Source organism: Solea senegalensis, linkage group LG13 (genome assembly GCF_019176455.1).
Source record: "Solea senegalensis isolate Sse05_10M linkage group LG13, IFAPA_SoseM_1, whole genome shotgun sequence".
Classification (NCBI taxonomy): Eukaryota; Metazoa; Chordata; class Actinopteri; order Pleuronectiformes; family Soleidae; genus Solea; species Solea senegalensis.
This window is the reverse complement of record NC_058033.1, coordinates 22985232-23006542: the sequence shown is the minus strand read 5'-3', so window position 1 is coordinate 23006542 and position 21311 is coordinate 22985232. Positions and strand designations below refer to the sequence as shown.

The 21311-nt window shown below is 42.6% G+C and overlaps 1 protein-coding gene across 3 annotated transcripts; it reads right to left on the bottom strand.

The window, feature by feature from the left end:
* Nucleotides 1-339: 339 nt before the first annotated feature.
* On the bottom strand, nt 340-20781 carry LOC122779223 (pecanex-like protein 3). 3 transcript variants are annotated; one of them, XM_044041373.1, is made up of 36 exons: nt 20425-20781; nt 19010-19485; nt 18499-18707; nt 18231-18336; nt 18030-18069; nt 17823-17918; nt 15886-17607; nt 14584-14713; nt 14027-14196; nt 13788-13845; nt 13539-13677; nt 13260-13417; nt 12546-12699; nt 12323-12355; nt 11963-12134; nt 11573-11683; nt 11353-11444; nt 11118-11227; nt 10747-10852; nt 10553-10645; nt 10296-10446; nt 9698-9842; nt 8951-9128; nt 8722-8830; nt 8354-8483; nt 7863-7921; nt 7548-7763; nt 6015-6268; nt 5691-5921; nt 5339-5442; nt 5111-5258; nt 4805-5035; nt 4158-4432; nt 3870-4039; nt 3365-3768; nt 340-2521 (listed from the first exon to the last, which is right to left on the bottom strand). In XM_044041373.1, exons 2-36 carry the CDS (start codon nt 19160-19162, stop codon nt 2369-2371), a joined length of 6810 nt encoding a protein of 2269 aa, XP_043897308.1. In that variant the 5' UTR covers nt 19163-19485; nt 20425-20781; the 3' UTR covers nt 340-2368. The 3 variants fall into 3 exon arrangements, with proteins under 3 accessions (XP_043897308.1, XP_043897309.1, XP_043897310.1); XM_044041374.1 differs by having other exon boundaries at nt 5339-5439; XM_044041375.1 differs by having other exon boundaries at nt 8951-9125.
* Nucleotides 20782-21311: the final 530 nt, after the last annotated feature.

The following is a 21311-nucleotide window of genomic DNA, read 5'->3' as shown; positions in this document are numbered from 1 at the left end:
TTCCTTAAATAAGTCACACGGAGAAGTTGATTTGAAAACAAAGACACAAAAAGACCTTTAATTTAAATAGGGGAATCACATAAAAACTGTACAGAACATTTAACATTGACTTAAATTTCTTAAATAAAAGACCCCCCAGCCCACAAAAACATAGCTAAAGTAATAAAACAGAGTTGGTTGGTGTTTGATACATTTTGTGCAAAAGTATTAATTTGATTCTTCCCAAACTGCACATTTCCTCATGAAGAGCGACTCTCTCCACTCAGCTCTGCCTCCGAGTCCCTGCCCCAAAAACCTCAACATAGTGTCTCAAAAGAACCCAAAATCCATTAATAACAAAATAGATTTATATTTTTTAAATATATATTTATATATGACACATGCTGTACAAGTTCAGAGATTAAGAAATCCCTTTTTAATAACACCCATGTCGGTCCAATAACTTGTGCTTTCCTCACTCCCAGCAAAGTTCAAACAACAAAAACCATTGAACTTCCTGTTGCTTTGGAAACAAAGATGAAGAAAAACAGAATCCAGCTCTGATTAGAAAGCCTGTTTTTCCTGAGTCAAGGAAGTAACCATGATGGATGCTGACTGTTGACTGCTGAGAATCATCTGTTCTGTGTCAGAGACAAACAAATGTGCAGGTTTACCAGCATGGAGAACACAGAACGAGAGGATACACGTTTGACCTCAGATCTGTGACTTCTCCCTTTGGACAAAAAAAGTACATTTCTTTACCGTTATAGACCCTGAGAACACCGGCCTCCTTCAAGTTTCCATCTTCTGAGTCTCTGATCACTGGTATGGCACAAGGTTGCTGCAGATGAGTGAGCACAGGGACACAAACTGCAGGAGCCGGGGAGACATTTTGGGCCTGATTTGGTTTGATTACCAGTTTACTTCAATCCACAATAAGTGTTTTCATTTGATTTTTTCCACAGCAGTGAAAAAGAGTGCACGAGTGGGAAAGAGACCAACTTCCAGTTCAAATACACACGCTAAGAAAAATAAAAATAAATCAGACAGCCATTAGTGAGATGATACAAATGTGATAACAACAAACACTCTGAGGGCAGGGTGGGTACAGTCGACACAAGGCAGATTTCCAATTCCACTATATCAGCACACCATAGAGACAAACCCTGTTAAAGATATCTGTAAGACAATATTTAACAAATAAATATTCCACCTTCGCCGACATGTTTATTCAGCTTTGTCCGTTTCCAACTAAAACGCTGGATTAACTGTTGTAGAAACAGCAGTAGTTGTGGGTATATTATTAGTAGCAGGAGATGCAGAAGCAGTAGTATAGTGATGGAGGGGCCGAACAGCAGGCAAAGAAAACCGCTCCCCACACACACACACACACACACAGCAGCTGAGAAAGTCATGAATCTGATCAGAGGGGAGTTATTGATCGCTTAAGAAAACAAACTCAGGGCCCCTTAAACACTCAGGAAACCTGTGAATCTTCAAGTAAACCAATAGAAAAATGACATTCCACTCTCAAAAAACAAAAAAGCAAGTTTGTGATCAACACAATTTTCACTGAATGGGTTCCAGCTCTGGGTGTTTGGACTCATGTCCAGGACTAAGGAGACTGGAAACTCGTGGTGAAAGCACCACATGTTGGCTGGGACAGAGGAGACTCTTACTTCCCCCGTAAAATCTGCTCCAAAACACAAGTGAGTAGAAGTTTTCAGGCACCTCTGTAGGAAATAAGCCAGAGGAAAACCGATGACTTGGTGGGATGTTGACAATGTGGGAGACGCAGTGGAGGCTCCTGAAGCTCTTTGACACAGAAGTGCAGGTGTGGTGAGGATGGGTGGGAAAATAAAACAAGGCTTTTGGTGGTTTCCACAGATGAATCTCCTGCACAAACATACAGTAATATTCAGACCCTTTTCGTTTAGTTAGGCAGAAACGAACAAAGAAAAAAACAACCCTGCTGGTTCAGACGTCAAGTGAAAGAAAGACAGACGTGATCCTCTTATTCTCCAGTATAAAAAAAACAATCTTCAAGCAAAAATATCCCTTTTCATTGCACTGGTCATCGTGGCCTGTCACTACCAACCCAACGGTCGTCCACAGACACACCGCGTGCCTTTGTCTGGGAGAAAAAAAACCTAAAGATTAAAAACATGTTCATCACCAGGTCCTCCAGTCTTTATGAAATGAAATGATTTCATAATCTGATGAGAATCAGCTCTGTAGATGTTTGATTCCTGCGGCTGACGATAAGAAGAGTGACATGTACAGAATCAAAAGAATCCAGTATTGGATTTACAAGCCGCGGTTACACGAGGCTGGAATAAAGAGTCTGGTCTGAGCAGAATCAACCGCCGTGTGCTTCCACTGCACAGACTCAGTGCAGGTGCTCGAGTAAAGGCAGCTCTGTGGACTCCTCTCTGGGGGTCGGGGGGTCACCTGCTGTCAGCAGGAGGGGATCCATCGTCTGAGTGGCTCCCAGAGGATCATGTGTCAGACTGACCTCCTGCAGAAGAGCAGGAGCAGCAGGCTGGAACACACAGAGGTTATTTACAGTATTAAAATAGGCCACAACCATGAACTCATTCTTAATCCACTACTTCATTCTATAGTGATAATTGATAAATGGTTTGAGTATTTTCATTAAACCTGGTTGACCACTGTTAGAAGCTGTTCCTTCATGTCCTTTCCTAGTGACGATAGATAAGAGACGCTCTGTGTGTATAATTAATATTATTACAATCGTCATTTACACTGCACACACTCACAGGTAAAAGGATTAACAGGTGCATGGAGATGATCAAACTCTAATAATGACATTAAAACTGACAATTAGTCACGACTGTTTGGTAAATAGTTCTCACCATTTTCCCTTAAAAAAATAAAACATTAATAGACAAAAAGATTACATTAATCATTTAACAGCAGCCACACTTTAAACCAAAGGACAGACACACTTCATCACACTGTGTGTTATTGATAAAAATGGGCCTAAACTCACCTGTGTGTGTGTGTGGTCTGTACTGTTGCTCTCACCTGTGTGTGTGGTCTGTACTGCTGCTCTCACCTGTGTGTGTGTGTGTGTGTGTGTGTGTGGTCTGTACTGTTGCTCTCACCTGTGTCTGTGTGTGTGTGTGTGTGTGTGTGTGTGGTTGCTCTCACCTGTGTGTGTGGTCTGTGTGTGTGTGTGTGTGTGTTGCTCTCACCTGTGTGTGTGTGTGTGGTACTGTTGCTCTCACCTGTGTGTATGGTCTGTACTGTTGCTCTCACCTGTGTGTGTGTGTGTGGTCTGTACTGTTGCTCTCACCTGTGTGTATGGTCTGTACTGTTGCTCTCACCTGTGTGTGTGTGTGGTCTGTACTGTTGCTCTCACCTGTGTGCGTATGGTCTGTACTGTTGCTCCTTCCCCTTCCACTGCAGCTGGTCCATTAAAGCCCTTCCTGCCTGAGAAACTCCACTTGCCAAAGTGGCTCTCGTAGTGGAGTCCACTGCAGGGAAGACCAGCCCGCTGGCCCACTCTGTGTCCCGAGTTCTCCAACAGGCTTGCTGGACCGAAGCGCTCTGGACCTGGCAGAGGAGGTGGAGCCACATTACTGCTGAAGGAGAGCTGGGAGCTGGACAGTTGCTGGCCCAGCAGACCCTGGATGGAGGAGGTTCGCTGCAAGGATGTAAGCAAGCCCGCCTCCATCCTGCCTTCTGACTGGCTGAGCAGAGCTAATGGAAGAGGTTGGGGATGGTGAGACCAGCTCTGGGTTGGACCAACAGGGTTATCTGTACCTAAAACAAAAAAAAAACCAACATACAAATATTTGAACCTTATTAAAAACTGAATAATCAGCACACAGTCGTGTGGCTGGTTTCATGGTTTCAGGTCTTACCAATGGGAGGCTGAACAGTGGTGATGTGAGGCTGAGGAAGGCTGGAGGCAGGTGTGCTCTGGGTGGTGTGAATGGCTGGGTTGGTGGAGATGGAGGCGGAGCCACCTCCACAGTCTGAGTCTTCAATGTTTCCTCCACTGTTACAGCCAGCACCACAGCCTTTCTGTAACCTGCAGAGACACATAACAGTTACTGCTATGGTGGTCCATACTCCTTCATTTATCAATGGCTGGAGTGTGAGGCTTATGAGGAGTGTGTATAAACTTGTGTGAAGGTCAGATCATATACCCGTCCCAGCTGCTGATGAGCCAGGTGTAGATGTTGTGCGGGCTGACCGGTCCTCCCCACACAGAGCGCAGCTGGCTGTGCCCCCCAGCGTATGAGGTGGTGAGTGGAGACACATAAATGGGGTAACCGATGGGCTGGTCACATGACGAGTTGATCATATTCCTCAGGGCTTGTTTGGCATTTTGAATGCTGCCGCGCTCTGGGTTACGGTTGCGCAGGAAAACCAGCTCCTGCTGTTGCCCCGCCCACAGGCCACGCACACACTCTCTGTTCACCTGTAAGGGGTGGAGCAATATTATGTCTGCACAGTGAATCTTAAAATAAACATTTTATATGTAGATTGAGGTCCAGTGTGTTAACTTGTGGAGGAGTTTATTGGCAGAAATTAAATGCACTACCAATAGTAGTAGGGCTTTGTTTTATAGAGGCTGTCATCCTGTGCAGCCATGGATTTACAGCGGCCCAAACAAAGCAGCCAGAGCATGCGTTTGGTGTGGAAGTTTACTACACAAATTACAAAGGCTGCCTAAGTTCCCTGATGCATGAATGGACGTCCTTCAATTCTTTGAGAGTGTTAAAAAGCATCCTGAGCAAAAAGCAGCAGAAAAATGTTAAGTCAACAGCAATAACATAAAGAGAGCCGACACCTTGATGACTCTGAAGCTGAGGAACCTCTTGTTAAGCATGATGATCTTGTACTCGTCACTGCCATCGTCCATGATGTGGCGCAGCGCTAACAGTGATGGCATGTTTGCTAGAATAGCACTGCGCCAAACAGGGTCTCCTTCATGTGATATCAACATTTTCTCCTCATTGGCAGTGATGGCGTCATACAAAACCATGGGATCCTCATACTCATCTGGAGAAGTAAAGTGATCCTGGGGAAAACACAGATGACAGGGTCAGTCTCTATTCAGTGACAAAAAGACAAAATGAGTCTGTTTGAAATCTACCTGATGCAGTTTGAGGGACATCCTCACTCCTGGTGCCACCACTCGATTCAGCAGGTCCATGTCTGCAAACACCCACTCATCCCTTGGAGATGTGATGCGAAAGTCTCCCTTGAAGAGCGCATGGAGGCCATAGAGGAACGGCTCCAAGCTGTCAAACAAATAAACTGAAAGTCCTGTATGTTGTTGGTATACGTTTTAGACAAAGTATAAAAGACAAGGTGGTCTTACCTCGCAGACATGCTGTGGGAGGCAGTGCCCAGAGCTCTTCTTCCCAGGATGCACAACCCAAAACAGAGGATGACAAGTGGAGAATCTCTTTCACAGGTAACCTGCTACAACACAGACGCTGAGATTAATTACTAATTTAGAAGAATTCATTTTACTTTGAACACACTGAAAACAAAAAAGCCTCAACAGTTTAGAATAAAAGAAAAATAATCCATCCTCTTAAATATTTCCCTTTTCTGTATTAAATTCAAAATGAGTTCATTCAGTTACAGCTCAGACAAGGAGCAGATTTTGGTGACCAAAAAAGACATTAAGAATAACCAGGACATATATGGGATAGTGAGGGTCTAACCGTTTGACGCCTGGTGTTGCAGTACTGAATCCAATCCAGGTAAACCATGCAGAATGAGGAGAGGGTAATGCCGGACGCCCTGTGGTCATAGTCCTCATCGATGTTCAGGTTGAATGTGGGGTCACTGTCTACGTAGTTAGGCCCAACACAAGGCCGCAGAGCCTCCTGAATGGTCTCATTAGTCAGCCATTCCTCCAGCTTAGAAGATCGACTCACATAATAGATGATGCTCTGTTTGAGGAAACAAACATGGAGTCAATATACATCGAAATCAGCTCATAATGTAGTGTCAGGTTTTCAGAACAAATATGATCAATGGCTTACTTTAACATAGTATGTGATGAGGATCTTCCGAAGGTCGAACACTTGCAACATGGAAGCTGCATTGTTGTCACTGATGCTGTAGCCCTCTAGAACATACTTGGTGGCGGCCACCTCCCATGCCAGCCAGCGCTGCCCAAAGGCAGCATTGAATGACAACATGTGAGGCAGGTGACCAGGTTCACAGCAGCAGCAGCCCTCGTCCTCCTCAACCCCCTCTGTGATGGCCTCTACCTCCCTCTGCTGACAGTAGGTCCCTAAGGAAAACAAAAAAAATACAGTTGAAATCATTTAACCATTGTTTTGCCAGAGAAAATGATTTATAGCAAGAACAAACAATCAATCACTTCTAGCATAAAATAACATTTTAAATTGCTTTCTATGTAGAGTGAAGTACCAGATATAGCTGTCTTTTGTTCTAAACAACGTTAAAATAAACCTACAGCCATGACAGAACAGCCACAAAAGATACAATAAAAATTTAAATAACAGAAACACTATTTCATCAAATTTCAAGGTTGTTGGTTTTTCAATGAGCACACAGACTGAGATTACAGCTCCTCTTTGACAAATACTAGAGTTCAAATGAGCAGGTTAGAGATGTAACGATATGAAAATTTCATATCACGGTTATTGTGACCAAAATTATCACGGTTATCAATATTATCACGGTATTGTTAGATGTGTTCAAAATGTTCAGAAAGTACTGAACACACACTGAAATCTTTTAACAAAGTTTTATTTAAAAAAATATATTTTATATTATATGATGATTATTATTATTAATTATCATCCGACTGACTGACGCGCGCACAAACACACCCAGGTCCTCACTAATAATTAAGTAGCAGTGGTCGTACACAGCATGAAAATAAAATAAAAAACACAGAAACAAACATATTTTGCTCTGCTACGGTACGTGTTGTCTGCACACACTACTCGCTTTCGCTGATAGCGCCCAATAACATGTATTTTTACAGGAGTAATGTTAGGTAACACTTAACTTAGGTTTCCTTTATTGAGAAAATAGGAACGTTTTACAGACAAACCATGACATTTCCCACTATTCCGAAATCCCGTTTTTGTTGACTTACTTTACACTCGCTGAAAGGTTGTTGGTGGTCACGGAAGTGTTACCCCCCTTCGCGGAGTCTTTTTTTTTTGTCTTCAATTATTCTACCGTCAACATCATTTAAAAATGCAAAATATGCCCAGACTTCTGATCTTGTTTTTTTACTGGGGGGAAATCTCTGGAGCGCAGGTGTCTTCAGCCGTGTTGTCACACGACAGGGGAAACTGCGCATGCGCGCCCGCTTCTGAGCGAGTGCCGTTCAGGTGCCGCTGCTTCTTCAGGAAATGAGCAGTATCACTGAGTTTTTTGGTCATCAGTTGCGGTAATCAATCACGGTTTTAACGATAATTAAAATTTGAAACGGTAGTACTAACCGTCGGGAATTTTACCGCGGTTTATCGTCATACCGGTAATCGATACATCCCTAGAGCAGGTAAATGACAAACAATAAAACAGCTGCTGACCTCTGAACTCTAGACCCCTAAGCTGAAAGGTGACCAGTCCGTTGCCGATCTCAATGATATGCACCAGAGCATTGAGGTAGTCTGAGGCGAGGATGAAGCAGTCCCCTGTGCTATAGTTGCCCCAGCGACCAAGCAGCAGGTCTCCACACAAGCTGTGCTGCAACGAGCGCGTCAGGTGCTCATAGAAAATCGAATTGAGATTGTTGTCATCCGCACCTGTAGGAACAGCAAAGACAATTACCATGGCTACTGAACCACAATACATTCAAGTCAACGGGGAAACTATGACATGGTGTGAGAATATTGTGGCATTACCTGGGTTGCGGTCCAACTGAGTGGCAAGTCTGGTATTGGAATGATCGACCCGCTTGGTGCTGTAAACATGACAAACTAGTGTTAAACCTGAACAGAGACAAACATCCGAGTAGAGTTGTGAAAGGAAAAGCTGCTGAATGTATGACAAATGTCACCCAAATAATTTAATCATCTACTTAATAATACAATATATTAAAAAGCAACTATGATGCAAATATGCATGTACGGTATGGCAAGTATTAAAAACAGGTGACATTTTGAAACAATACTTTAGGGTGAAGTCACCAAACCTTCAATGTTTTCTTAGATTTGACTGCTGATTTGTGGCATTGAGTTTAACTCTTCTGTGACCAGTAAAAATGGCTGCAGTTGAGGCTCACTCCTTATTAGACAGGGTCCTAGAATTATCAAAATGCTGCTTGGGGCGCTATCAAAATGTTGTTCAAGCTCTGGAGACCCAACTGCACAGATAATTTAATCAAAAAACCTACTTGTAGTCACGCTCCCAAAATTTTACAGGTCTTGTGTACGAGGTGACAAATACAGCACTGCCTAGGACAGGATTGAGAGGGGTGGAAAACAGGGCAGAGAAGACAGCCTGGACAAAAAGCACAGCAGAGTCTGAATTCAAGTGAGTTAAGGACATATCATCAATTAAGTCATCAGTAATGTGGCAAGTCTAGTCTAGGTGACTTGAGTAAACACAGTATAGTATTCATACAGTAAGAGAACAACATCATAACAGAAATATCATGTGCAATAAGGCAATTTAATAATATTAAATTTTGCTGTTGCATTCAAATGTATTATATTTAACAGTGGAAACTCGGGTGTTATTATGGTCAACACACAAGGATACGAGGCACAGCAAAGGGTTGAGCGAATGCATGGAAGGCTGATCCCCAGGTGATCTGCCATGGGGCGATGTAAGTCAACACAAAGCGAAGTTTGTACAGCAGGTCCCACATCTGAGAGTTAAGAGAGTAAATAAAATGATATGAAGAGAACGCATCACAAACAAAAAAAATTATATTTGTGATAAAAATCAATCTGACATGTATCAAAGCTGATATAAAGAGTGCCCAGACCTTGCTGAAGAGAATGGACATGAAGTAGTAGTCGATGAGGAAGGTCTCTGAGAAGTGTGGATAGTCAAAGTGAAAGAAGAGTGTTGTGAAGCACAGAGTGACGTACTGCTGTGATGGCACACAGAACGAGGACCGCAGCAGCTTCATGCCTGCTACTGAGATGAAGAAAGCTCGGCTGCTGGAGGCAACAAGAGAGATGAACAGAGAAAGATGGTCAGTGTCACCAATTGACAATAACAAGTAAGTCAACCTTCATGTAAAGGTTTGATTTAAAGTAAGGCTGGATTTTTCAACTAAAGAGACACAAATCAATTTATAGTCCAAATGGTCACTTAAACATTCACACTGTAGGGTGAAAAATGTCCAGTCAATTAAACTAGATTGAAAGTTTGGATTACAGCTAGTTTGAGTTATAAGCACTCAAATCTATCACAGGAACATTCACGAAGAATTACATTAAAACTGCAGCTGCCACTGGGCTACAATTTAAATGAAAATGTATTCACCAATAGATAGGCTGCTGTAAAGACCTGGTTACCAGACTATAACAAAACAAAAACCACTGATAAAAAATATTTTCTGTACCTTGTGGTACTGAGTGCACCCTGTTTCAGCATGTCTATTCATTTTATGTTCTACAGTTCCAAACCACAAAGCCAACACAACATATCCCCAGGGAGCAGAGATGGAGAACAATATAAAATATGGATGTGAAGTAGTTTGGAGACAGAATAATGAAAGGCTTACTAGATGTCCAGCTCTTTGTGGTTCTGGCCTACAGTGCGAGCTTCTGTCGTCAGGGAGTTAAGCACCACTGCTGGGTAAATGAAATACTTCTCCACACACTGAAGCCATGCGTACAGCTTCTCAAACCACATCAACTGAGCAGCATCTGGGGGAAATGAAAAGAAAAACAAATAAACTTACACACTTGTTTTCCCAGCTGTGAAACAAATCGGACATAAAATGATCTAAATTGAAAGACATTTTGAAATATGAATGACATTTATATGAGCGGATCTGCTGAGAATGATTATAGCTCTTAAAATGTGATTTCTGCTATTAAGTAATAAAGTTAATTGAATTACACTTTTTATGTCAGTGATTTCCGAAATATTAGGGTGCTTGTTGCTTAAAAATAAGTGCATATTTTGATCCATTCTGCACTGTGTACAGCTCCACAAGAGATGATTGAGGTTAAGCGTTTTCCTCAAGAGCACTTCAACAAGAGACCCAACTGTTTTTCATTTACTCCATGCAGCTTTTCCAGCAGGAATTCTCACATTGTACATGTACACATGCATGTTTTCTGTGTATGTGAGAAAAAGGGCAATGAGACACTCACCTCGAACCTCAAACTGACTGTACTCTCTGGAGCGGAGCACAGGGTGAGCCAGGCAGAACCATGGCAGCTGTTTGCGGAACTGGGGCAGGAGATAGTGAGTAACGAAGCCAATAACCCCGGCAAGGATGTACAAGACGAAGCTGAGAGCAGGCTGTGGATCAAGAGCAAGAAGAGGAAAATTACCATGAAAAGTCTAAATGGCCATTTGCCACTGAAATGTGGCAAGAAATAAGATCATAGACTTTGCTCCAACTAACCTGTAGAGCGATGAAAACTGTGCTGGCACTGATGGCAAAGGTAATGACAGCCATGAGGGGACACATGACGAGGTCTGAATGAAGAATCTCCTTCTACCAAGAGAAAATGAGTGAGCACAATTATACGACTTCAGAATTAATGACACTATGAAATCAAAAGGTAAAACCGTCGGCCTGTGAAGGGTTATATTTACCACAGAGTTACGCAGCTTCTCAGGAAGAGGGTCCTTGATCTCCACAGGGGGTTCATCTGCTATGCGGTTCTCTAGCTCAGGGAATAATTTAGACCGGACCAGTGACCTGATGTAAGACGTAGAAGACATAAAGTATTACATCATAGTCTTCATTGACTGGACTGTGTTGTGAAAGCAGTATGTTGGTAGCACAGCAACAGTTTCTATCCTCAGTGTCTACACAAGATGAATTCAGGAGCACTTATCAGAGAGGGCAAGTTTGATGGTACAAAGAAACAAAAAGTCAATCAACATCTAACTTAACTATGGTTAATATATTGAATTGATGTTTAAGATTTTCTGTGCCTGATAGCATGGAAGGACATGCTTACCACAAGATGGTGGGATCACTGCTTTGGCGGCTGAGGTGGTAGGATAAGGCCAGGAGTAGGCCACAGAACACAGAAAACAGAACTGGCACATGAGCGTCCCCCCACGGTGCCTAGTTAAAAAAAATAAATAAAAAAAAATAAAGATATGGCATTAAATAGTGTCCATGTCCTACACGGACTCAAAGCTCTGAAACAGAAACCCTACATCTATGCACAGCAGGTCGGTTCCACTTACGTTGATAGCACCGAGGCAAAATCCATACAGCAGAGCAGCCACCAACACGCTGCGTATGAGGCTAAAGAGAGATGAAAGGGGGCTGGTGGTGGCTGAGAACAGAGACGCACAGGGACACTCAACAAGAAGATAATCACAAGTAATCATGTTTCTAAACTGACACATTTCCTAACAAGGTATTTTTATCACTGCAATCCTATTGCTGTGGAAATGATCTTACCAGTTCCACCAAAAACGTGCATGTCAATCTGTTCCAGCAGACACATCATAAAAGTATTGACCTGAGGTAGCAACCCAAACAGGAAAATCACCGGGAAACACAAGGCAAAGACTGTTGGGCAAAAGAAAGACGTATTTCAACAAATTAGTGGGTGGTGGAAAGACAAAGATTTTTGTCCATTTAGCTAATTCAGTTTCATGGTCCTTAGGTTGTTTACGCTAGCTCATTGTCACATGGTCATGAGGTATTGTTCATGTTACCAGAAAACAACTAAGCTTCTCTCCTATGACATGACAAAATATCTGCCATGAAAAAACATACATGCTAACACAAACTTAGTATGAGTGCCAACCTGGACATCTCTCACAATGCTGATGTGTAAAAACTAACCGATGAGCATGTCCCTGACACAGAGCAAGAAGTTGGCAGAGAAGAAGGTGACACCATAGAGGGAGAAGGGCTGCAGGCTTCCAGAGTGCCCAGACAGGTCAAAGATCCAGATCATCACGCAGCACAAGCAGAAGTAGACTGGTCGACTATACACAATGATCCAGTTATGGCCCTTTTCAAAAGAAGACGACAAGAAAACATAACTTCCTATGTTTTTTACACCTAAGATGTGTGTGTAGACACTCTTTAATTCTTGTTGTCCAGTTTACACGACGTTCATATTCTAACACAGGGATTGCAAAAGACAGTTTAGCTAAGATTCATGTGTAATATTTAAAAAACAAAACGAAGAGTACTCACATGCATGGGAGAAGCTGCATCTGGTTGAACACTCTGAAATCATAAAGGAAAATAATTCATGTTTCACAGATTCCACATGCTGTATAATGTCCACATGAATTTCTATTTTCCAATACAAGTATTAAAGTACCATCGACACTCAATAAAATCTTGTCTTCTCTGCCCAGCGCAACACATTTGTAATATACAGGAGATCAGTATATGAAACCAAGAGGTTATGTACCTTCAATAAGGAATACTGGCAGCTAGCAATGACCAGGCAGAACTGGAACACCCAGATGTCCCTGAAGAAGCCCTGTAGAAGTAGTAGGAACCCCAGGAAGGCCACGAGACTGGCCAGCACCACTGCAAACACATTCTCACCAACACGACGATTCCTGGCAACAGAATTCAGAAATCAATATTTAGAAAATATTTAATAGAAATGAACTTGTCTATTGACAATCAAGTACAGACAAGTTATTAAAAGGTTAAAATTACAAGTTATTACTGAAGTGTGACTCAATTCTCTGTTTAGGACACTATTCCTTCATTATACAATAGCTCTACATAGGACAAAAATAACCACTGTCGCACAGACACAGAAACTGCAGTCAAAACCCATGTTACAGATATACAGACCATGTGACTGCCTTAGGTTTACAAATGTCTTTGTGCTCCTGGTTCAAAGAAAATGACTCACTTTGCTCACAACTTGAATAATTACTTGAAATATCATAAACAATTTAATCCAGATATAATAAATTGTTTTTTCATAGATGAGACAAAGACAGAAATAGGAAAGGACATTAAACAATGCCTTATTTGATGACAAATTTCTATTATTCTTTATATATCAGTCATTGAATAGAGTGTAGAAAATGCTTTGTTTCTTTGTTGTAAACATGGTAGAACAATCACCTTCCTTATCTCCTGATCCCACCAGGGTCTCTCTTACCTGTCCAACAAGGCCAGAAGAGCCAATCGATCATATCGAACCCGCAGCCACTTCCCAGGGAGTACCCAAAAGCGATAGTACTGTTTGGGTTTAGCTTTCTCTTCAATCATCAGTGTGTTTTCCTGGGACTCTTGTAAAGACTCATGATCTGGATCAAACTAGAAATAAGGTGGGGGAAATCAGTGAGGAAACTTTGTGGTACTTCAGTTTCTTGTTAAAGAGTAAGGATTAATGTGATAATAATATAATCTGCCAAAATAGAAATCATACACTGCTAACCTCAGGCATTTCCAGAGGTACCCTGCGCACCTGCATGCCCTGTAAAACAGGTCTGGGCTGTAGCATGGACAGGACCGGTGCCCCTTCCTGGACCTCAGTGGAGGTGAAACTTGAGGACTGGGATTGCCTTTCCCTTTCACTGCAAATGTAACATATTTATGTTATGATTTTTTTTTATGTCATTTTGGTCTTGCTTTATTACAACAAATGTAAACTTACAGTATAGTCTTATAAGAACAAATAACTTACTGAACTGGGTCTTCATAACCACCTCCAGCAGGACCAAATGTGTAGGACCTCTTCACGCCTGATACACAATAGAAACAATACTGGAATTTAACTTCAACAGGGATCCATAACATTTTACGTGAATAAAATCATCAGAACCCCCCCAAAAAAGCAGCACATGAGGAAAACACTTTGATGGAGAAGAGCGAGCAAGCACATGTTCCAAAATACAGAAACTGCATCTTTCAAGCCACACTCACCACTTTCGTCATAAAAGTAGTGCACTGCTCCTTCAGATGTGTCATCAAAGGTGGAGGCCTCATGGATGCCACTGCGAGGCAATAGGAGTGAGGAGGCAAACTGTAAGGCTGAGGGGAGTGTGCGTGTCCGTGAATGAGAAGAGGTGCGAGCTCGCTGGAGGTCTTGCAGGCTTCATTAACAAAACACAAAAATGTGTTAATGATATTTCTATATTACCTTTAAAATGTCAATTTGTTTGTATAAAGTCTTAAATCACTTGGTCCTGTGGAAGCTGGCATGTGCTATAAGGGGTACTTTTAATTAACTACAGTGTTATCATTCATTTCTCTTAAAATTGCTGAGAATATTAATTTGTGGCAAATCCCTAAAATATTTTCCCTCAAACTAAGCAGCAATTTTAATTAAGATGACCAATTCTGACAATAATTGCTCTGCAAACTTGCTGACTGGTTTGACTTCTGCAGACTGAGTAAAGTTTGGATAGATTACAAGGCAAGGTTGAGGCAAAGTGTCAGCGACAGTACAGCTGGTTCTCAGGTTTGCCTAGTTTACCGACCTGGGAGGGGATCCCATAGTGGACGGGGGCGGTGTAGGGTTGCTTCCAGCATTGTGCCTCCTGCGAATGGCCTGGGTCCTCTTTACACTGCTGACTGAGTCATGTTTGCTTCCATCCTCTGGAGCCATAGCTGTACAAGGGTTATTAGTTACATTAGTACAATGGTTTACATTACAGTGTCCACCATATACACAAACAGGAACCAATATCACTGCAACATCTGCCTTTTGACATAGTGTATGTATGTATTCTATGACAAAATGAAAATGTATATGCATGACACAAACACAAATCAAACTCGAATATCACTGCATCCATTCAGGCATTGGAAATCTCACAGGGTCCATATGAACAAAGTTAAAGCTTAATGGTGCAAAACATTGACCGTCAAATGTAGCGTAAAAAGAATACACTCTTAGTTTTTGCTTCAGTTAATTACAGGTTAAAGCATATACACCAGAGATTTTAATCAATACATTCACATATGCATGTCCTAATTTCATCAATTTAAGAAATGTTTGACTGTGTATATACATAAAAATAAAAAAAGCAAGGCAGATCATTTCCTTTCCCTGAAATCTGCTTTCCATTATGGTCACAATCAATAAATGAGGTTTACTTTTGCATTAGAGACAAAGATTAACCCTCAGAATGATAGTAATTATAAATCACACTCTTTCAAACTACTTAACTTGCTCAGTGTCAAGATCTGTGTCTGGCAGCAATTTTCATTCAATAATCATGCAACACTTTCCCTATCATTATAAGACATAGCTGCAGTGCATAAGCATTTTTGTGCAGCGCCTTAACCAAATAACTGGGAAAAAATCTTGCCGACTCCTGCTATTCTACTGAAGGTTGAAGATTGGCCCTTATATGAGGGAGTATTTTTTTTTTTCACTAGAGGTATGTCAAAAAAATAAAATGAGGGTCACAATTACACGTAGATTCAGCAGAATGGAGCATGTTCCACTAATAGTTATCTTTTCTAGAGTGCAGTTTAATTATGCATAAAATTAAGTGAGTCTTTCAGAGGTAATCAGCTGTAAAACTTGTTAGTTTTCCCCGCCCCAACATGGCCTAAGTCCCCTGAGTTGGGCTTAGCAATAACCCACGATATAAATTCCATCAATCTCAATATAGCAAAAGTTCAATGTATATCGATATAATGTTTTTGCATTTCTTTGAGGAATAGCATGTGTAATCACTTTGAATGTTTCACCTTACATGTGTGAAATCAGCCTTTTGATCGTGTGACATTTATTATCTCTCCAAAACACACTGTTAATTAAGCCACCTTACCTCCTCCCACAGCTCCTTCCTCAACCAGGTCCCCTGCCCTCCAGCCCATCTGGTTGCCCGTCCAAGAGCCGCCAAGAGAATCCAGCCGATGAAGAGCTCCAGGGAAGCCGTCAGTATGAAAAGTGCGGGCTTCCAGATCAGACTTCGACATGGTGAGAGTTCGAGGTGCAGGAGTGGAGGTGGAGGGCATTGAAAGCAGGGTAGAGGCCTGAGCAGCAGTGCTGCTCTGGCCTCCACCTGCCCCATCCATACTTAGGACTCTTGCATGAGTCTTAGCACTAGCCGTGCTAGAAGAGCGCTGAGCAGCACGAGAATGAGAGGGGCCAGCAGTTTCAGGTAAATCCCCTTCCCCTGGAGTGGGCAGCTGAGCAGCAGGGGGGAGTGGGGATGTAATGCCAGTGTTAGCAAGGTCTGGGGAGTAGCAGGAGGTAGAGGAACTTGAGTCATCATCATCATCTTCATCATCATCATCATCTGAGCTGTATCGGTGCTGGGAGCCCAGACTGGAACCAGCGCTCATGTCACTCCCATCATCCTCGTCACTAGAATCTTCAAACAGACTTTCACTGTACGCCTTGGCACCCAGTCGGTTGCGCACTGGGATGTAATCTCTGTGTTGTCTATGATTGTGGGGACGCCTGTACGAGCCACAGTCAAAACTACTGCTTCCTGCTCCGCCTCGTCTTCTTGGAGCTTTTCTCCGCCCTGGTCTGTGCCCCACACTACTGCCACTGGCCCGCAGCAGCTTCAAGTCTTTAGGGCGCACAACCTGCTGGGCTTGCAACGCAGGCTGGTCAGACAGTAAGAAAGGGGTAGATGATATGGGCAAAGCAGGCTCAGAACACACTAAACCCAGGGCCAGCCCTGAGGGCACCGAATTGGCCTGACGAGAAGGGGGTACAGGGGGAAGTGGGATATTTCCGTCTAAATCACAAACTTCGGATTGGCCACTACTTGAAGGGGATGAGTTCTGGAGAGGAGAGGGCTGTGCAATATCAGAGGGCACAGGGGTCAAATCCTCTTCTTCGACAAGTGTTCTGTCTAGCCCCTGGCTCAGAGAAAAGTCTTTGGAAGGTGAACGCAGTAACACACTGTCTGACAGGTTGTCTGTATCACTTCCACCCTGTCCTACTGGGTCTTCTCTAGGCTCCACCATGTTTGAGCCTATTGCTTTAGTGGAGGCAGAAGACTGTCCATCTGCAGGCTGTGACTGGCTGAACGAAGGGCTTTCCAGTTGAGTGGAATCAGTTTTTTCACTGCGGTAACTGCTAACAGTGCTCAGCGTCTCACGGTCTGTGGTGGTTCCACCTGTACTAAAACAGCTGTCTGTGGATCCGGCCGCTAGTGCCACCCCACTGCGGCTGCCTGGATGCTTAGTCCCAGGTGCAAACGCCACAGGGTCAAGGCCCAAACCCAAAAGATTTTCACTCAGCTCTTCACTTAAGCTGCTCTTTATAAGAGGGCTGAGCGGGGTATCCCCCAGACTCTCAGATTCAGCAGAGGGGCCAAGGGGAGAATAAGACCCTAACCCATTGTCCTCAGGACTCCGCAGAGACAGTTGTTCTGGTAACTCCGCCACTTCCTGCAAGTGGTCCTTCTCACCTCCATCTTCTTGACTGGAGGGTGAAGGAGGGATAGACAGACATTCTCCAGGCTCCCCAAAGCCAGAGAAATCACCTCCCAAACCAGCAGCAATGCGGGACTGGATGACACTGGGCGCTCCTGTAAGACACACCGAAATCAGCTTAAAATAACATTATACACTGTAACACAAAAATTAAACTATACAATACAATAAACTACTTTCCTTTATCTACAGAGTTAAGACATTTAATGTGTAGTGTATTTGAACACTTATAATCTGGACTTCTGATAGAGGCACAGTCAGACAATAATCAGCTCACGGGATTTTGTTCAGTGATAAATAGCAAACTTACGAATGGTGTCCAGAGAGGTTTGTCGTAAGATTTCACGGTGAGCCGATGTAACAATCATGTTATTGCTTCCTTGTTCCCGCATTAGCTCTTTGATATCTGGGGTAAAACAAAACAAGTCACTCACATTATTTAGAGTGCTCTGACAGACAATTAATTTAATTGTGTAAGGACATTTTACAATAAAAGACATCAGGTTGAGGTACCTACCCTTAGTGCCTCCTGTATCCTCCAGCTGAGGCAAAAACTCCTAAAAGAATTAAAAGAATAAACAAACTCAAAATGCAGAGTCACTCCATCAATATAATGTTGTACAGTACCACAGACAAACATTAACATCTCAAAAATTCTGACAAAGAAGTGATGGAAGGAGTAGAACTGCATGCTACTGAAAAATAAAAGAAGCCTCACCGACACCTGGTTCAACCCAAACAGCGAGTGCTGGGAGCTACAGCGCACCGGAGGTGTTGAGTTGACCTTTCGAAACACAGTCATCTCTACACCAATATGACTGTCCCTGTGAAAAAAAAGTGAAAAAGTTACACAAACATTCCTCATCATTGCTCTCATATTTTTACAATTATATTCACAAAAACTATGAAGAACAAGCAAAAATAATTACACTGCAAAACAGGAATTTCAAAACTTTCTCCACAATTACTTAGAAAAGAGTAATTACCTGTGGTGGTTTCCATCATGGACACCTGAACCTTCATCTCCTTCTTCTGTTCTTGGGGCGTCAGCTGTGAGTGAGGCCTGCTTCTTCTCTATAATCTCCCCAAGGTCAAACATTGCATGAAGCCGGAAGTTCACGACCTTAATGGCTGTGAAAAACACTGCCACCACAGCAGAATAGACTCCTGCTATGACCAAGCTAGGAGGAAGAGCCTGATAAGGAGTGAAGAAACAATAACTGAAACTGAAACCATCTACAAAAATGAGGCAATACAATTCAACTCTGGGGAATGAGGGCCAGCAATTATTTTCATCATTCAGATGAAAACACAACACAAAGTAATTATTGGTTTCTCCTTTGGTGAATGTGCCAAAATTGTGTAAAACTCCTGTCCAGCTTACATGTCCAGTAAATTACAGCAATGACACATCACATCAAGAATTATTTATAGGATTGTATGCCTGACATGAGTGGTCCCATCATTCGTCATGAACTGCTGAAAAACTGTACTTACCATATAGAGCAGAAAGGGGAAGGCCAGAAGAAATATCCAAAGGTAGAGGTGGAAGCAGTTTGAGAAGGTGCTCTGATGGGGGTCCACATACCAGCCCCCTGTGAGTGAGGCCCACACACCCTGCCTCAATATCTGAAGAGCTTGGGAACCCATCTCCAACTTCAGGTTCACCCAAAAGCTGAAATACTTCCTCCAAGTCTGTAGCTCAAAAAACTGTGCAGCAGTTCGAGCCACAGTATCTTGTGTCTACGATGGCACTTCCATTGGGGACGGCAGATTAACCAAGACTGTTTCATCAAGGACAAAAGTTCTGAGTCTTGGATATGTATGCATCAGTTGAGGTCAAGAATCCTTGCACACTCTTGTCCCCTCTCTGCACCCGCGTTGCCACACTGTAGATGAGTCCGTGTTGGGTTATCAGGAGAATTACTTTTAGGCACATTGGCAACCCACTCAATGTATTTAAAAACATTCATCTGTAAGAAAGATTAAAACTGGTTAATTTCTAAAATGACTATTGTTCTATAATCGATGGTGAATATGACAAAAAAAGTTTATGTCCATGTAACAATTATGAAAATTAGTACAGCGATTTGAAATCTGTTTCATTTAACTTCCTTAAATTGAGCATTATGAAGCTGAAAAACAATTTCCTGTTAGTCTTGAATACCTACAGCAAAATAATATTTAATTCTCGATGAATGAGACATTAAACCCGATGATAATTTCACTTTAAATGTCTACATTTGAGCAGACCAGCTACGATAGTCGGGCTTGTAAAATCAAAAGGAAAGGTGAGGCTGACATGGGCTGACACTGGCACATATTACAGCAAATACGATGTATTCTGACCAAAACAGTGCAACACAGGAGCTCCACAGCATGGTTTATAAAATGCTTTCGGTGTCAGAAAGGATGACATTGCCCAAGTTTAAATGTCAAAGGCACACTGAATACTGTGCAAGACAGATTAAGTTTTCTGCCTGACATTAGCATGTTAACATACATTTAGCTTAGCTCACGGACATATTTTGTGCGTTTCTGCTCGGTAGAATGTGCCGTGTTTCACCTCAGTGAATATGACGCACACATCCAACAGCAGCACTGGTCAATTTTAAATGAGCTGACAAACGTTAAACATCGCTAGACTGCTTCAAACTAGTCACCGGCTAGTGCTAGGCCGCATATATCAGCACTGGAGCCAGGCTAATGTTAGCTGAGTGAGTGAGTGAGTGAGTGAGTGAGTGACTAACTAACTAACTAACCAACCAACATCCAGCCTGCAACAGCAATTTAGCTTCATCGACTGTCGCTAGGTGAGCGTTGGTTTAGTTTGTCATTGGCTAACGCTGGCTTTGGTTAGCATGTTAGAATTGTGCTGATAAGTTTCCATATTTGATGGCAGCATCGCTTACATTTAGCATTAGCTGTCCAGCTCGCCTCATATCCTCCTTCCGCGTCCAGTCCGTGCTTAAGAACGAGAAAGAAATCTCGGAGCTTTCCTTAGCAGGATGCTAGCGGGCACGGCAGCCGCCTGTCCAAAAAAGTCTAGCTTCACTCGGTGTTGGCGTCGGCTAACTTCTCACTGTTTCCAGACAACCCCCTCATCCTCTTTGGCACCGGAGGCTCCTGGACACGCAGTGGGGGCAGGTGTCCTTCTCTCATGGCGAGAGAACCACTGAGGTGTCCGCGCACAAACGCTTCAGCAAGCTAGCTACCATGGGAAGCTAGCGCGAGCTGACGACGAGTTGGCACGCGCACGCGCACTCGCACGGGCCCCGATTAAGAGAGAGAGACCCATGGCACTGATTGGTCGTATGTAATGACGTCAGTGTCCAAATATTACAATCAAACAAGTGAAGGATTACAGCTCATTGTTTGTTATTTTCTGTTCACTTTTCTTTTCTATTTTGTTTTTCCCCTCATTTTTTTGTACGGTTCTATTTTTTTATTTTTGTAATATTTTCCAGGCAAGTACAGATCTGCTGTTCTGTATATTTGTTATCAATAAAGTTTGTTTTAAAAAAGTGGAAAAAATAGGTCTGGCACCAAAATCAAGTGAGTGACAGAAGAGTTTTTTTTAATGTAATCATAGAATATCTTCAGCAAGGCAAAATAACTTTAGACCTGGGGTCTCACACTGAGCGTGTAGTCTGGTGAATGTATTTCTGAATGTTTACATCATATCTGGTGCACAAAGGCCTCCGTAGTTTCCCTGATGTGGCTGGCAAAGCTTGGGCTGAGCGTGGAAGTCTCCGTATGCCAGATTCTGCATTCTCACCATTAGATGTCACTAATTCTG

What these genes read in the sequence shown, in the direction of transcription:
- LOC122779223 (XM_044041373.1), bottom strand. Translation starts at nt 19,162, where the DNA reads ATGGGTTCCCAAGCTCTTCAGATATTGAGGCAGGGTGTGTGGGCCTCA. An exon ending in AGTGATCCCACCATCTTGTG is followed by an intron (nt 10,853 to 11,117) that starts GTAAGCATGTCC and finishes GTCTTACATCAG; the next exon opens with GTCACTGGTCCGGTCTAAAT. An exon ending in TCCCACAGCATGTCTGCGAG is followed by an intron (nt 5,259 to 5,338) that starts GTAAGACCACCT and finishes TTTGTTTGACAG; the next exon opens with CTTGGAGCCGTTCCTCTATG.